Here is an 18,611-nt window from a genome sequence, read left to right as displayed (position 1 = left end):
CTACATTAAGCCAACACTTCTAATGCTTTGACAATTTTCATAGGAGATAAAGTCCAAGGATCCGTGCCATACAGCACAGCCGCGAATACACCGCGCCCTACAACATATAGAAATTGGATTTAGGCCAACGACTCCCTAAATCGGCTAACACTTGAATGTAAGATCCACGATTTTAACTCTTCTCTGCGATCGACTGACACCCACCCGGTCGTTATCCTTTCTACCCATCTGTCTCTATGCCCACAGCTGACGGAAGCCGGAAGCTGCGCGACCGGAAGCGAGTTTCAGCTGGCGAGGGGGGAGGAGCCCAAAGCCTGCTTTTGCAAGGAGGGAGGGGACCGCGCGCGGGGGGCCATTTTAGCGTTCGCTCCGCGGTGGCCCGTGAGGAGGTGTCGGCGCGTCGAGCTTGAAGGCCGCGCCGTGTTTTGGGGGGGAAAGGCGGCCAGCGCCGCCGCCCTCGCCCTCCTCCTCCTCCTCGTCCCTTCCTTCCTTGACCTCAGTCGGGAGGTCCGCCGCCGTGGTCCCCCCTGTGAAGGGATTTCAGTAGCTGGGCCCGGACTGCGGCCCAGACACCTTCAGGGGGCGCCCCAATCCCTTGCCTTCCGCCGGGAGAGTTTCTCCCTCAAGTCCTGCTCGCGCTTGACCCCACTTGCTCCCTCCACTCGCAGCTTCCCCCCCCCTTTCCCCGCAGCTCCCCTACTGCCTTCTCGGTCCTTGTCGCCCCCTCTTGCTGCCCTCCCGACCTCCCCGCCTCGCCCCGCCTGCGGTGCCCCTCTCTGGCAGCTCCTTTCTCCCCCGCTTCCATAGGCTTGTCCTCGCCCTCCGGGCGGAGCAACAAGCCTTCGGGCCGACGCCGCCGTCCTCCCTTCCCAGCAACAGTTCTCCCTGAAGTTGCGCTCGAGGGCTTTCCTCTTCGGCGGGCAGCGGGCCGCCCTGTTGCAGCCCAAGGGGGATCTCTTTGGAAGGACGCTCCGCTCAAACTTTTGGGATGATCGTGTTTGCGGCTCCTGCGGGAGGATGGCTGAGCTCGCACAAGCCGGATCTTCGGGCTGTTTTGTCAACCAGTGGCGCTTAAAAGTGCATTCTCCTGCCATTCCTTTTGGGGGTTCTCTCGGGTGAAAACCTGGAGTGCATTGGTTTTCTTTTTACCTCTTTGCGAAATCTAAGTGTCAAAATGCTAGCCAAGTCGGTGGATCGTCAGCGGATGTAGTTCACCGCCTCCTTTCTCCTAAGGAAGCAAAGTTTCCTAGTGCTGTTGGAGTTTTAAAAATTACAGGTGTCCTGTGTTGGATTGCTCGTACAAGTAGTACTTTTTACAGTGGAAGCTCCCCTGGTTTAGCGAAGAAAAATGAACAATTGAAATACTAACATAGTTTGTCCTGGAGTCCTGCCGCTTTATCTCTCTAAGAGAGAAGGCCTGTCTTTTTTCTTCCCCTGTGTTTTTGGATGTGATGGAACTCATGTTTGCAGAGTGGGAGGACGGGGAAAGATTTTCATTTGAAGACTCTGATCGCTTTGAGGAAGACTCTCTTTGTTCCTTCATTTCGGAGGCAGAGAGCCTATGCCAGAATTGGAGAGGATGGCGGAAGCAGTCAGCTGGACCGAACTCCCCCACTGTCAAAATGAAAGGTGAGTATTTAGGGTACATGGGTATATGCTAGGCCTGTAGAAGGCCTGGAAAAACTGAGCGTATGTGATATATGGAGAATTATGCAAGTTAGGAGTGGGTGAATATGTTAGATATACACATATAGTTTGAATCAGATTTTGAATTGAGTAAGCACCTATTCAGTATAGCTAATTTTCTCTGGAACTATGGCTAGAGTTGCTTTACATGTTTGCCTGCATAAATCCACAGTTACTTTGACTGGGAAAGAAGCAGCATAGAAATCCAATAAATAAACAAGTTCCACAAAAATTGCTGCAACTTCTAATTTGGTAGATTGCAACATTACAACACTGATTAAATAGGATTAGGAAGAGGCGATTTTACTAAGGACTGTAGGTCTGAATTTTCGTGTGTTCTGATTTACATAATAGTTGCCTATGTACAGTATTAGTTGCCTGGATCACATTTATAGTGGGAATGTGGAGAATATTATCTGGATCCTACGTACAGCAGTGGAATGTATAAATATGTTACAGTGCAACAGGATTGACCTAGTTATATCTTTAATCTCAGTCCTAAAAGGATTATTCCATGCTCTTGTGAGAGTTATTCTATTATGATCAAAGGTTACTTGGTGACTCCATACCTGTTTGAATGGTAAGTCTGTCATTTGAAAATAGTGTAGGCTGGGCCACACAATGTCCGCATGGTTGTACATTGGTCACATTAATAGCTAAATGTAAAGAATATAATAGCCATATTTGTAGAAAGGAACCATTGCTGTTGTTGAAACGGAGCTATTATTCAAAGTATAGCTTGGCTATTGTAGCAGAAATCAACTGTTGTACAATTAAAGAGTCTATTTCAGTAATAAGTATGGGGTTTAATTAGGCTACCAGCTCAGGGTAGTATACTTAAATGATCCAAAGGAACTGAAAGAATTTCTGTTGTTCACTTATTTTGACATCAGGGGACTGCTTCACATCTTATTATATTGTAAGAAATACATGCACTGTGTCTTATGCACAGGAGGGTCACAATAAATTCCAGCTTTTTCCAAGTGCATTTTTATCAGACATAAAATATATTAAATCTTCTGTACATAACCCATTTTCATGTGTAAGCATTTCAGTGAACAAATATAATGTCTTGCATAGGCATGTTCAAAAATTTTGAAGAAATGCTGAAGGGAAGTGAATAGTGTGTAAAAAGATAGTTGTGAATCCAGTCTAAACCCCACAGTTGATCTTGATTCCTTAATGGATACGATGAAAGATAAGTACTTTTAAAGCTCATTAGTAGCATGTACTTAAATTACCTATTGTGTCATTTCCCACCCCCCACCCCCATTTCCTACTACCAGTTACTGGTATTGTTGTCCACCAGTTACTGGTATTGTTGTCCTTTATGCACACATTCTTAAGAGGATTTAGAATATGTGATTACACATGAATTATCAAAATGTTAAAACAGTATGAAACACTTCAAGGCTTACTAGTAAGGTTGATCTTGATTGAAAACTTTGTTAGAGGAAGTATATAATATTTTTCTATATAGTGATGCATTGTAGTTTCTTGTTTAGAATGAATTATAGACATTGTATCAATGTCTCAGCTTTTGTAGTTACACATATATTTAGGCTCATTGTCTTCACATTACTAAGAGAATTTTGGGAAAATGCTAAATTGTTCAATAAAAGTTATTTTCCCAGAAAGATGTAAAACTTCTGGAAACTTTTAAGACATGGGGGGGGGGGGGAAGAATCCATTTTTCCACAAAACAACTGAAATTCTATGGGAAAAAATGAAAACTGCATTATTTAGACACAAGCAATCTTGCTTCTACTGGGAATGTTTTCACCAAACTACAACAAAAGGCAACAGATGAAATGACAGTCTGCGAGCAAGAAATGCCCTGTTTTGTGCCACTCTCATGGAAATGACAGCATCCTTCAAGTGCAGAAATGCATTTTGGATCTGGATGTTACCTGTGTATGCAGTATCCATGGGAATAATTGTTGTCTAAATCTCATATTATTTACATACAAGTCTTCATTTTATGTAGTTCCTGATGTTCTGAGTGAAACCTAGCCATAAAAAGCATTTCATCACAGCTTTTTCTACATTCCTCCAATTTTTCTCTGGAAGAACTGACAATTTGTCTGGGGCAGACAAATTTCCCCCCAATTTCCCCATTTTTCTTTGCATAAACCTTCATATCTCTTAGTTCCCCTGTTCCCCTGACCTGTAAAGGAAATACTGGAAACAGATGGGGATGCTAGAAAAAATAGTTCATGAATAGTTTTGATAGCATGCTTGCTGATATTTCATTTGTATCCTGACTTTTCTCCAAGGATTTTAGGGACATGGAAATAAGTACAGTATTATTTCATATTATCTTTATAATAACTATTGGAGGTGCATTAGGCTGCAAAATGACCTGTCCAGTGCAAAGTTACTAGGGGGCTGCCTGACTCAGTGGGAACCTGAGCCTAAGCTGTGAGTTGCAGAGGAGTGTAACTCTATCCAGCAGACTGAATCCCTTTTCCCGGATATACCATTTGATTGACCAGGAGCACCTCTGTCGTATTAAGTTTCAATCTGTTTGCCTTCATGCAGTTCATTACAAATGCCAGATACTGGTTTAGAATAGGAACAGGTTCCTTGGAGTTGGATGCAAGGTAATAGCATTGGATGTCAGCTGTGACACAGAACTCCAAAACTTTCAGTAAGGAATTCATTGAATTGAGAAACCACCACACATTCCAGTATCCTACCCAAAAATGAGGCTTTGGAGACTGGGTGATAATTATCCAGTACAGTGGTGTTCCGCATAGCGACAATAATCAGTGCAGCCAAAATCGTCACTATGCAGATTCATCACTATGCGAAATAAAAAAGCCCATAGGAATGCATTAAAACCCGTTTAATGCGTTCCTGTGGGCAAAAAACTCATCTTTAAGCGAAAATCCTCCATACGTCTGCCATTTTCGCTGCCCGGTAAGCGAGGAATTGGTGCGAAAACACAGCGGGCAGCCATTTTTTTAACCCGGTGGCCATTTTGGAACTGCCGATCAGCTGTTGGAAAAACATTGCTATGCAAAAATCGGTAAGCGAAACAGCTTACCGATCATCGCAAAGCGATTTTTTCCATTTAAATCCTCGCAATGCAATCGCCTTTGCGATCGCAAAAAATCGTCGCTATGCGGATTCGTCGTTAAACGGGGCACCCGTTAAACGGGGCACCACTGTACTCTGAATATAAGGAGCTGGCTGGATAGCTCAGTTGTTAGGTATCTGGCTGCAGAGCCAGACTTCCCTGCTTTGCCTCCTGTGAGTACAGTCAGCCTGCGTGGTCATGGGCAAGGTGCACAGTCCTAGAATGCCACCAGAAGAAGGGAATGGTAAACCACTTTTGTCTATTCTCTACCTGGAAAACCCTGGAAAAGGTCATAATGTCAGAATGGACTTGATAGCACAGGATGATGATGTTCTATAGTGGTCTCATTATTGCCTCCTATAGTCATGCTGGACCTTGTTGCAAGGAGGCATTCACTGCTCTTTTTACCTACTTACCCAGCTCCACTGTGGCTGCTTTTATAATTTAGGAACTGCAAGGATACAAAACTCATGTGGTGGTCATCACCTTTCTTTAATAAAGGGATTATTTCAGTGTGTATTTTGGAATTTCTTATGACCAAAGTGGTTACCCCTGCTTTTTGTAAAACATGCTGTTAGAGTCTGCTTGAAATTGATACTCGGAAGTATCAGATGTGCAAGCTGGTAACAGTGTTGTTTGTGTGAAGTCACAAATGAATTGTACACAGATCATCACTTCCTTTATTTCACTGTAAATTTATCTTTCTATGGGAACTTATCTGATTTGGGAGCACAACTTGCAGGTAAGACAGATATAAATCTTTTTTTTCCCCTTAGCTTTACTCCCTCTTCGCTCCACAGGGGCTAAAAAGCCCAAACACTCAATTGATGCTAAAGAAGTTTATTAGTCTTTCTCCCCTCAGTTCTTGGATGGAGAATTCAAGAAAGTAAATGGGTGGATGGGGAATGATTTAAACCTCCCTTACTTCTTTGTGGTGATCCTAGGTGAAACCCCTTCCAATGCCTAATAAAATAATGCTTGACTATATACCAACACATTTAACATGGTAGATCTTTCTGTTGGGATTGTGGATCATTCCTTTTTGGAGATGAAAAACGGTCCTGGAATACAGTAGAAAATTTCAGCCTAGAGAAAGATGTGTCTACCATATTTATGTAAGAGAACTCTCCTCCAATAATGAAACAATGGTGGAGGGTTATTTATTTTAGTCATTGCAGCATTTACTAATAGCTTAGTATGTTTGCATTCTCTCTGCTGTGGGTAAAATTCTGAGCAACACAGGCAAGTTATACGTAGGATGACATCTCCCATACCTACGGGCTCTTGAATAGAAGTAATTTCCTCCTCTGCCTCTTCACATTTTGTGTAGTCTGAATTCATTATTATATCAAAACCAGCAGGAGGGAAGTCTCTTCCACCTCTTCATTTTTGCTGCTAATAACGACATAGTGTTATATAACATTAGTGGTCTTTGTCCATATAAGCCCTCAAGACCCATGTCAGTACAGTATGTCATAATGAGCTATTTGGGATTACATGTACACAGGATCAGAACACTACTGCTGTGTTGTCAAGCCTTAGAAAAGTTACTTTTTGTCCACTTACAGATGTAACAAGAGAGTTAATTATTTTCCAACTTACAAAGTTTAAAGTATTAAAAGGGAAGATTTACAAGGCTGATGATTTATCATAAGTTATGATTCATAACCATCTAACTTTCTTGAAGAAAGCAGTGGCATATAAACAAATGAAGTCTATAAATGAACTACAGTGATTAAATGAAGATAAAATGAAGTAGAGGATTTGAATGTATTAGTGCGACATTTTCTACACTAGTAGCAGATTTTAAATATTTTTGACAGAAATAATTGAGCTTTGTGTGAGTGGGTTTTAGAGGAATGAATACACATTCCCTCCCTCATTTTTTTAAGGGTGATGGTTTTGCTTATATAATAGCCTTGCTTTTACTTTGCTGGTGAGTTAATTGGTGTTATTACCTAACAAACTGTGACTAATAATTAGTTAACAGTGTGATACTTTCTTGTGCAAAAGCTGTGCTTAGTAATTTGCATTTATTATATCTATGCCTAACATTTTCCTTAAAGAAACGAAGAAAAATCTTCAAGTAGTATAATAGTGTTCAGCTTTTAAGAAGTGTGTTAAATCAGGACCCAGACAGTACTCACCTCTCTTTATACATAATATTAGAGAAACTGCTAAAACTGCATACCTTGCATATGATGGTCAAACATAAGTCTAAACATCCCTATCCTTCCTCTCAGTTTATGCATTGGAGATAATTTGTAGGAAGGGAATAGTCTTTTGTTTTGTACTTTAGTGTATGCAGAGGACTTTGGGAACAGGAGTAGTAAGCTTCTCACTTACCTGTCAGGGTTTGCAGACTCTTTTGCCTCAAATCCTGAAAGGGCTGCCATCCTTCCTCTTAAGTAGATTGTATATACTGAAGAACCAGGAGACGAGTCAGAGTAACCACAAATAGCAAATGGCTATCAAACCTACTCAGAATTTGTAAATGTTTGTCAATGCATTCTATGTCACTCCTACCACATTCCAGACACATTATTGAGCCATATATGGGCAGTATACTAGAAAGAGTCTTGATAATACTGAAGATCTCCAGTCCTTTCCTTTAAATGAGAAACTTGGGCAGCAAAAGATTGACTTTGTGGTGGGCTTGGTGATTGGTGACATAAGAGACTTTAAAAGTGAGAAGAGCCTGGGAGAAGCAGCAGTGGCACAGGAAAACATTTGGAAGGGGCAAGGTACTGAGAGGAGGAAGCTGTCTCACAGATGAACCTTTCTAGGCTAAAGCACAGTAGCACTAAGCATATTTCAGGACAGTTTCTAGTTTCTTAAATACATTTTCCTTGTGCCTTACTAGGCAGAGGCTGTAGTATGTATTTTCAGTACTTTGGAGCAAGTGAGCACATTTGGAATTTTTCTGTTAGTATTCTCACAGAAATCCTGCCATGGAAAGGAACTTATCTATTAAAAACTGGCTGCTGGACAAGGCGAAATACAAAATGCTCATTGCTTGGAGAGGAAACTGGGGGCGCTTAATGAACCTGCCCGAGAACTTAGGAACTTGCAGCTATCTGCTCCAAAACCCACTTCATAAAATGAGGAATTGAGATGAAGTAGCATGGCCCATAAAATAACTACAAAGCAGAATTGGGGGGAGCCTCAGATATTAAATCAAATATGTACCCCTACAAATTCTCATGTTGAAAGAGACTAATTGGGGCTCTGTAGCAAAATACATGTGCACATGGAAAACACCTACCAACTTTACTCTCAGCAAAACAGAGACAAAGAACCCAAATCAAAACAACTGGTCAGCCAGAGTGGATAACAGTGATTTTTAAAACGACAACATCAATTTATATCACATTTCAATTGCTTTTAATGTCAAAAAATCCAATTTTAAAAATCTAAATCATGATTTAAATCACAAATTAAATCAATTTGATTTAAATGAAATCCACCCTGTGGTCAGCACTCTCTGTGTGAGGTAAACTGCACACCCCATAACAAATACCAGTTAGCACACACTTTGTCACACACAAAAACCCTGCACTAGCCAGAAGAATGCAAAACATTCAAAATGAACCAAGGAATCATGACTGCCCACCACATTAATTTTCTAAAAGTGTCACAGGATACACAAAGGGTGTAGGGGAATTTGTGGAAATAAAGGTGGAAAAGAGTTTGCCTGCTTCCCCATTAAATTTCTTTTATGTTAGAAAATCACTTCCAAATGTTAAAATCAGGCTAGGCAGCAGTATTTCAAGCATCTAGGAGGGTATCTGTAGTCATACAAGTTATTGAATTAAACAATAGAGAACCCTAACTTGCTGTGTTTAGTTGTTTTTTGCAGTGCTGCTGTTCTTTTTAGATATGATTAGTTGTGGATAAAATGACATGGGAGCAAGGACTTCTAAATGTAGCTGGGCTTGATAGCCAACTACTGTTTCTAGCAGCCAACAAGTCCTGGCTTGTTAATTTTTCTGTTCCTGAATAGCTAATAAAGTGCATCTGGTTTGTTCCCTTTATCAGCAAAGTGAGTGTTGTGTTACAGGTGACAAGTGTGTGTGAGAAAGAAACAGAAAACGAGCAATTTCCTTCTAAATTTTGATGCTGATGCCATTTTCCAGCATTTTGAAAAATGCATGAAACCTGTGAATGTGCAGTTTTTTGCTGTGGATCTGTAAAATGATTGTGTGATGGCTTTGTAACTGGAATCATGGAAGATCTTGAATTCCAAAATCTGTATAAATACTGTAATGCAGATTAAGTAAATAGGTTGATATTTTGTGTAGCTTATTCCACTAATGAACAGGAGAGGTGTTGAGATGTAGCATGCCAACGCCCCTTGTAATTTCTGGTTTTGTGGTTTTCTGTACAGTGTAGAACTGCAAAATACACGAATTGCCCTTCCAGTATGAAAGAGTTTATTTATTTAAACACTGTTGATCATGTGTGGGTGACATGCTCACCAGTAATCCATTCTAAAAGATGTGCCTTTGGCATAAGGTTTATACAATCTGGAAAACGTTCACAATGAATATCTCTGTTGCAACTTGGATTCTATTTTCACACTGTGGTATAGTAACTCCTGGCACTTGTTTATTATTTCTGGAGCCAAGCTAAAGTAGCCATAACTCTTGGGAGAGATATGTCTGAAAGAGATCAATTTTGGGCTCTTAACTGAGCCAGAATTTCTGAGCAGCTAGCATACAGAATGTATTTGGTTTTTTAGATTTCAAATATAATCTTTCCCAAGTGGCTGAAGTACACAGTAACAGCTTTCTTATGGCATGTATTTTAAGTTCTTGCCTCTGAAGAGTCAGGGCTGGGCAAGGTTTGCACTAATGTGTGTCCCTGTGTATGCCTGTGCACCTCTGCCCCCTTTGCGCAGTGTTCCTCCTCCGTGCACCCACAGCAATTGCTTTCAACCCCTTTAGTTCTGTCGCAATGGAGCCCCATGTGGGGGGCGGGAGTCACATGTGTGATGGATAGAGCCCTACCCAGTGGGGCTGAAATTTAGAGGCAAAATTGGGACTTGGAATTCAAAGCCCCATTGTTCCTCCTGGAAAGGGAACATACGGTATCATTTGAAATGTATGTAGCTGGTGAGGGTATGTGTCCTTACTACCTGTGCGGCCTTGGGCGAGTTGGACAATGCTAGAGAACCCCAGAAGGAGGTACTGGTAAGCTGCTCATTACTGTATACCTAGAACGTTTAGGGAGGGTTGCTACAAATTGGAATCAATTTGATGTCACATATTTCTTTTTCTTACACGGCGTTCCGTGTCTAGTCACGCTGGCCACATGACCACGGAGGATTCTCTGCAGACAAACGCTAGCTCTATGGGTTGGAAACAGAGATGAGCGCCACCACCTAGAGTTGGACATGACTGGACAAAATTGTCAAGGGGAACCTTTACCTTTTACCTATTTGTTACTAGAAATCTTTACGGTGAATTAAAAGCACTTTCCTCAGACAAGTGCTTCATTTTTTTTTCTGCTCAGGAAGTTATAACTGTTTGTGTAAGATTTGTTACTCATTTAGTGCTTATGGTTACTGTGACGTCCTCCTTTCACGTCACAATGGTCACGACACTCTCTCATTCACACTTTACTTGCTGCCACCAACCACACTTATTGATCTGACTCATCAGACAATGGTATGGATTTAAAAATTAAAAAGGATTGTTTATTGAGAAAACATAAATAATAGTAAATCACTGTAGGAACTAAATAAGGCAATCAATGTAATAAAGTATCCCCCTCAATCACTCTCTCATTCAGACCTACTCTAGCACAGTACCTCATAACTTGAATAAACAGGCCCTAACACTCTATCTCATCCCAACCTCCCAAATCTCCCCAATCTGCTCTCACCACATTCACTCCCCCCTTATATACATTAACTTCACCCACTGAAGTCCCACCTCCTGTCCTGCCATAGGCAGATAAACTCCAGCCATAGCAGTGACAGGCAGGTGACATCATCACAGCCATCATAGTTACTTTGAGCTAATACAATGGTGCCTCGACTTACAACCATAATCCATTCCAGAATGATGGTTGTAACTCGAAATGGTCATAAGTTGAAGCACCATTTCCCATAGGAATGCATTGAAATGCAATTAATCTGTTCCGGCCAAATAAATAAATAAATAAATAAATAAATCACACACAAAAATCACTGCAAGACTCATTGGAAACGCTATTAATCCCTTCCAGCCAAATGGGGGGGGGGAAGGAAAGCAAGGGAAACACGCAGGACCCATTGCAAAAGCACAGAAGACAAACAGAGCAAATTGGAAATGCACAGAGAACAAAAGGACCAGGTCGGAAATGCACAGAAATCAAGGGGAGCAGATCAGAAATGCAAAGAGAACAAAGCAAAAAGCAACGGAAGCATGCAAGACACATCAAAATGGGGGGAAAAACACAACGCAACCAACCTCCCCGAGACCCATAGGAAATGGGGGAAACCAAAAAAAGAAGCAAACCCTCCAAGACCCATCAGAAATGAGAAAAAACAATCCAAAAAACAAGCAACCCTCCCATCGGAAATGGGGGGGGAAACAAAAAAACAAACAATGCCCCCAAGACCCATCAGAGCACAGAAACATAAACCCCCCAGCTGAAAACCATGCTGCAAAAATACCAAGAACAGTTTTTTAAAAGCATAAAGCAGCACCATACCTTAGCAAGCAGCCTCCTCGGATTACACACTCTTTAACTACCAGGGCGAAAGAGCTACAAAGAAGCAGCCTCTTTTGCCACATACAGTTAGCAATTTGAATTTCCCGACTTTTTCCCCTACCGCTTTCTGTTTGCAAGTGGAAGCTCTGGTCGCAAGTAGAAGCAAAATTGTACGACCAAAGCTGTTCGTAAGTCGAATTGGTCGTAAGTAGGGACGGTTGTAAGTTGAGACAGCACTGTACCAAAATACAGACTAGTATTACTACAGTGGAAACAGTGTAGGAATTAAAAACAGTTGGTGAATGTAAATATTGTGGACAGAAGTATTTCAACAATTCAACAAAAATGAAAAAGCTCTTAACATGTAGGATATTGTCTTGAAATACAGTGAGCTAGTGCAAAGAAGTGGTAGGAAATCATTCGGAAAAAATCTACATCAGAATTCGGTGTAAGTAAACAAATTATTTTCAGTAATCATGTTGCTAATCAGACTGTAAAGAAATTACAGAAAGTGAAGCAGTGAAAGGAAAATACATTTCTACTGCCAGCAGAAACTACACAGGGGTCAGCTACAAAGTGTTTAGAGATTGTGTGCTTAGAAAAATGCTTGCAGTATGCTTTAATTGATTGGCTTCAAAATATTTTTTTGTACACATTCAGAGACAAATTCTTGCTTATGATGTTTTCTGGGTTCAACTTCAAAAAGCATACAGTTTGCTGCTACCAGTTTCAGTGACTGTTATGGCATCTGAAGGAGATACAGCAGACCTTTCAAATGTTCCTGAGATATTCAGATACAGTGGGCCTTCGACTTACGAACTTAATCCGTTCTGGGAGGACGTTCGTACTGTACTTCAGAAAGTTCGTAAGTCGACCTACCATTTCTCATTGAAATGCATGGGAACAGAATTAATCCTTTCCAGCATTTCAAAAAATAAAAAAAAAATAAAAAAAGAGCAAGTCCCACGTTGGGACTGCAAAACACACACACACACACACACACACACACACACACACAGAGAGAGAGAGAGAGAGAGAGACATAACCCCCCCAGTTCAAACCCACCCTCCAAAACTCACACAGAAAAGTTAAAAAAAAGAGGACTTACCAGTCCGAAGCCTCCCGGCGCTCTGCTGGTTCCACGCGGCTGTGACAAACCCAGACCTACTGGGACATGCCACACGTTAACTAAGCTGCCACCAACCATTCCCTATAAGAAGTCACACAGACCAGGGATGGATTTTCAACAAATAAAAGAATAAGGTTTATTTAAAACAACACACAGGGAAAATAAAATGATCAGGTGAATAAGATATAGTAACGTGGCTTAGTCTCATTCATACATACACACAGTTTGGTTCACACAGAACACTTAACTTGAAGCACAGACCCTGAACCTATCAGTTCTGGCTAACCATACAGACACCTGAACCTATCAGGTTGGTACTGACTGACACACAGTAGTACCCTGTCTGACACACAGACTCCCACACCAGCTTCTTCTTCCCAGCTGCTGCTTCTTCTCTTAGCTTCTTCACACACGCTTCACATATATATACAGTACAGCCCCTCCTCCTGATGTCCCGCCTTCCACTCCCCATAGGATGGAACTTTCCCTCCAAACCCATGACAGACAGGTAACATCAGTGCTGTATGTAACACCTCCCCTCTTTATAAGTTGTTTTGTAGGGGGAAAGCTAAGGTGCTTTTTCCCAAAAAACAACCTGGATAAAACACACAACACCAGTTATACATACAATATTATACTTACTTATACTTACATTCTAAGTTAACCATATCAATTAGGCATTTAAACATTTACCATATACATTACAACAAGTTACCTTTATTCATACAAACCAAATTCAAAAAACCCAGGTACATTTAATTTTTTGTCATCAATATATATACATAGTCCATGTTTCTTTCGCCGTCTTCATTCTTCAGGTCTTCTTGACAAGGCGTCAGCAACACAGTTCACTGACCCTCTGACCACCTTCACTTCAAAGTCATAGTCTTGCAAGTTTAAAGCCCACCTCATAAGTTTGCTATTGTGGGTTTTCATTGTCTTTAACCATTGCAGTGGTGAATGGTCAGTGCACAGAACAAAATGTCTTCCCCAGATGTAAGGCTTGGCCTTCTGGATCGCGTAGACTATTGCCAGGCACTCCTTCTCCACGGTTGCCAAATGTCTCTCACCTTTCTGGAGTTTCCTACTCAGGTAGGACACTGGATGCTGGTCACCATTCTCATCCTCCTGGCAAAGAACTGCTCCTACCCCGCTGTTAGACGCATCGGTGTAGATGATGAACTCCCGGTCGAAGTCTGGAGCACGCAGCACTGGATAGTTGATGAGCGCCTGCTTCAACCTCTGGAACGCCGCCTCACAGTCGCTGGTCCACGGGATGCGGTCATCAGCCTTCTTCCTCGTCAGATCGGTCAGCGGAGTCACGATCTCGCTAAACCTCGGGATGAACTTTCTGTAGTAGCCCACCAACCCAAGAAATGATTTGACTTTTCTCTTGGTGTTGGGTCTAGGCCAATCACGAACGGCTTCTATCTTGGCCTCTAGGGGTTTTATCACTCCTCCCCCTACTATGTGACCCAAGTCTTTTATTTCTGGGCTACCCAGCTGCAGTTTGTTCTCTTTGCAGAGCCTAGGCCAAAGCACTTCCTCCCCTGGGTCAAAGTGCCTCTCTCTAGCTTTGTGGTCATACCATGTTTTCTGTCTGACCTTCTGAGCTTGCAGGTTTTCTGCTGCCAGTTCTAGGTTTCTCTTTAGGTCATTCATCAAGGTGTCTATGTATGTCACAACGTCTTGTGGGTCATCCTGGGTGATCTGCTCCCAATTTTGTTTGATCAAATCAAGGGGCCCTTTCACCCTTCTCCCAAATAAAAGTTCAAATGGACTGAACCCGGTACTGGCTTGTGGCACTGATCGATAAGCAAACAAAAGGGATTGCAGCTTCTGGTCCCAATTGTTTGGATTCTCTGCCAAGTAAGCCCTAATCATGCGCATTAGAGTCCCATTGAACTTCTCAGTTAACCCATTACTTTCAGGGTGATAGGCAGTGGTTTCCTTGTGCTTAATTCCACAGATTTGCCATAAGCGTTTCATGAGCTTCGATGTAAATGATGCTCCCAAATCTGTGATTATTTCTGAGGCAAATCCCATCCTGGACATATACCCCACCAAGGCATCTGCCACTGTGTTAGTTTCAATGTTAGTCAAGGGTATGGCTTCAGGGTACCTCGTGGCATGGTCCACAATGGTGAGAATGAACCTGTTCCCCCTCTTTGTGGCCTTGGGCAAAGGTCCCACAATATCCACCCCTATGCATTTGAACGGAGTGTCAATCACAGGCAAAGGGCACAACTTTGCTTTGGTCCTGTCGCGGCTATTCCCCTGCCTTTGACACACATCACATTGTTTACAGAACTCCCTGATCTGCTTCCCTATGTCAGGCCAGTAGAAATTCTGTGTGACTCTCTGCTGTGTTTTGTTCACCCCTAAGTGCGCAGCAAACATGTCAGAGTGCCCCCTTTGTAAGATCATGGGGCGATACTTTTCAGGTACCACTAGCTGACTTCTGATCCCATCTCCCCCTTTTGAGATATTCCTCAGGGTCTCTCTATACAAAATCCCCTTTTTCTCTAGAAATCTCACTGGGGTTTCAGGTGTTAGCTGGGCGTCTGTCACCTGTTCAAAACACTTTTGGAGAGTGGCGTCTGCCTTTTGCTCTTGGCCAAATCGGCTGTCTGTGGTTAAGGTTTCCACCACAGCTTCTGAACTCCCCTCTGCTTCCGTCTCTGGCTCATCATTACCCCCCTGAACTGTCCCCGTGGTGGCTTGTGAACGTGTAATCACTAGCACCCGTTTCACATGTTCAGCCAGGTCATTTCCCACGAGCACGGCTGCTGGCAGAGTCGATGAAATCGCTAGCCGCCAAACTCCCCTCCAGCCTTGAAAGTTCACAGGTACCTCCGCTACTGGCAGTGAGATCACCTGCCCCTCAATCCCTGCCACCTTCATGCTCTCATTTGGGATTACATACTCCCTAGGAATAATATCTGGATGGCACAGGGTCACCTGGGAACAAGTGTCCCGCAGCCCCCGATACTGATGGTCAAGTATTCCTACGTCCACCCCTGCGGTTTCAAACAACTGAGAATCTGTTCTCACGAGCAAGCATCGCTTGACCTCCACAAGAGGACCATTTTCCTCAGCCTGATCAGCAGATGTAGCTGTTCCAGATTGAGTAGCCATGGCAACAGGCTCCCTCAGTGACAATGAGCCTGGCTCTTTCTGGACACAGAACACAGCTTTTGGCTTGGTTCCACTCGAATCCTGAGGCACAATTCCTTTTAGCTGCTTTAATTTCTCACACTCTGAGATTAGATGGCCCTTTCCCTGACAGAAATAACATTTTCTGCTATATTTTGAGTCTTTCTCATCCTGTTTTGGTTTTCCCTCCAAAATCTGAGGTCTTAGTTTCATGTCTGAGGGCTTCCCTTCACCATGGGCCCCTCCCCCTTGCTGGCTTTTCCCTGGTCCCTGAGAGTACTTGCTGTAGGTTTCTTTAGGTTTCCCCATCGCTTTCCCCTCACCCAAGGGCTTTCTTATTTGGGAAATAAAATCTGCGATCTCGGCTGCTTCTGCCACAGATTTCGGTTTCCTTTCCCTCACCTGGAATTTCAGTTCCCCATGCAGGACTGAATAGAACTGTTCCAGCGCTATCAAGTCTTTGAGCTGCTGAAAGGTCTCTGTCCCCTCCTGAGATAGCCATTTCTCTAGCAGCCTCACCAATTGGGCCCCCACTTGGGTAAAAGTCTGCTCTGGTTTCTTGGTGATTGACCTGAATCTTTGCCTCAGCTGTTCCGCATTTATCCCATGTCTTGCAAACACCAGTTTTTTAAACTCTGCAAAATCTTTCATCAGTTCCTCTGGCATCTCTGAATAAACTTCAGCAAGGCTGCCACTGATTAAAGATCGCATGATGGTCATCTTCTCAGTTTCCCTTACTGAGAAGTCCACAAACGCTCTTTCCACTAGGGAAAAGAACACCTCAGGACAATCTCCCTTGTGGTACACAGGGAATTTCTTCAGGTCAGCTTTAGACAATTGGCCTCCCTCAGAATCCCTATTGTTATTATTGTTCTGGTTCATCATTTCCAATTTTCTTAATTCAAACGCCATTTTCTCTCTCTCCAATCTTTCTGCTCTTTCCATTTTCTCTATTTCAAATTGCCTTTGTTTCTCTCTTTCCCTTTCCTCCATTTTTTCTCTCTCTAATCTTTCCTCCATTTCAAATTGCCTCATCCTCAGTTCATGCTGTTGGGCTATGAGCAATTTTCTGAGTTCTGGGTTCTGTTCTCCCGTGCTGTCACCCTGCACTGAGCCAAATTCATCCTCAGAACCTTGGTCAACCTGGGGGTCTTTCACTTCACCCATTTCTGCCATTTGGCTTCGAGTCAAGGGCATAATCCCCCCCCCCAGAACAGGCTGCTTTCAAAAGTCAAGCCTCAAAATAAAGCGACCACTTTTTTTTCTTTTGCCTCAGAACCAGCTTTCTCTATAGATTGCTGCTGTCCTTCAGCACTAACTTGCAACAGTTGCGAGCTAGAGTCTACCCCCCTCTGCTGGGCCTCTCAGCAGGCAGGCTAAATCACTTCTACTTTACAGTTTTGCCTCAGCTTTTTCCCGCCAAAACAGGCTGCCTCAGAGCTCCCTAATCTAGCCCCCAATCTGAGGTTACACATTCTTCTACTAGTGCACCCCCCCGTGAGGCACACCTAGAAGATTACCTACGCGCTCTCAGATTGTCCCTGACTAGACCCCCCTTGCTCTGGGCACACTTGCCAAGGCTTTGCTGGACCGCTGGACAACTGGACCAGTCGTATCCCACCGCTGCCACCAATCAATGTGACAAACCCAGACCTACTGGGACATGCCACACGTTAACTAAGCTGCCACCAACCATTCCCTATAAGAAGTCACACAGACCAGGGATGGATTTTCAACAAATAAAAGAATAAGGTTTATTTAAAACAACACACAGGGAAAATAAAATGATCAGGTGAATAAGATATAGTAACGTGGCTTAGTCTCATTCATACATACACACAGTTTGGTTCACACAGAACACTTAACTTGAAGCACAGACCCTGAACCTATCAGTTCTGGCTAACCATACAGACACCTGAACCTATCAGGTTGGTACTGACTGACACACAGTAGTACCCTGTCTGACACACAGACTCCCACACCAGCTTCTTCTTCCCAGCTGCTGCTTCTTCTCTTAGCTTCTTCACACACGCTTCACATATATATACAGTACAGCCCCTCCTCCTGATGTCCCGCCTTCCACTCCCCATAGGATGGAACTTTCCCTCCAAACCCATGACAGACAGGTAACATCAGTGCTGTATGTAACAGCGGCCGGGGGCGAGCAGCCAGGCACCTGGCCTGCTCTAGCTGCCCGGCGCTCCGCTGGTTCCACGCGGCCCGGGGGGTGAGCAGCAAGGCGCCCGGGCTCCTCTAGCCACCCGGCGCTCCGCTGCCTTTGGAGCTTTCAAAGGGCTTCCTCCGATGTCGGGGAAAGCCCTTTGAAATCTCTGAAGGCACCGATCGCAGCGGCGAGGACCCCTAGGGAGGTCTCCCATGGTGGCATGCAAGCCCTGGGAGACCTCCCTGGGGGTCCCCGCCACCGCAATGGGCTGCTTCGGAGCTCTCTGAAGCCAAAAAGGCAGGGAGAAAGTGCGGGAAGTTCGAACTTCCTGCGCTTTCTCCCTGCCTTTTTGGCTTTGGAAGCAAGCCGGCCAGCTGGGGGGAAATCAGCTCCCTCCTTCACCCGATGCTGAGTCCCCTTTGTGCCGGCTGAGCTCAGCCCAGCACGAAGGGGACTCAGCATTGGGTGGAAGGAGGAAGCCGATTTCTCCCTGGACGCCCAGCTTGCTTCCAAAGCCAAAAAGGCAGGGAGAACCTTTTTGGCTTCAGAGGTTTCAGAAGGCTTCCTCCGATGTCGGAGGAAGCCTATTGAAAGCTCCAAGGGCAGGGAGGAAGGGCAGGAAATTCGAATTTCCCGCCCTTTCTGCCTGCCTTTTGGGTTCATAACCCAATCTGCGTTCGCAAGTAGGGTTTGCT

The 18,611-nt window shown here is 43.6% G+C and overlaps 1 protein-coding gene across 4 annotated transcripts in view; it reads left to right on the top strand.

Moving 5' to 3' along the window:
• Positions 1-877: 877 nt before the first annotated feature.
• The window catches only part of ZSWIM8 (zinc finger SWIM-type containing 8), an 87,541-nt gene continuing 69,807 nt past the window's right edge, over positions 878-18,611 (top strand). For all 4 annotated transcript variants that reach the window (XM_078391113.1, XM_020791186.3, XM_020791185.3 and 1 more), the window contains exon 1: positions 878-1,629. In XM_078391113.1, coding sequence (XP_078247239.1) covers positions 1,452-1,629 — 178 coding nt within the window. In that variant the 5' untranslated portion in view covers positions 878-1,451. The remainder of the gene's footprint in view (positions 1,630-18,611) is intronic.

The sequence above is a fragment of the Pogona vitticeps genome, chromosome 3, assembly GCF_051106095.1.
Source record: "Pogona vitticeps strain Pit_001003342236 chromosome 3, PviZW2.1, whole genome shotgun sequence".
In the NCBI taxonomy this organism is placed as follows: domain Eukaryota; kingdom Metazoa; phylum Chordata; class Lepidosauria; order Squamata; family Agamidae; genus Pogona; species Pogona vitticeps.
Note: the sequence above shows the minus strand (reverse complement) of the source record. Positions and strands in the feature narration are given on the sequence as shown.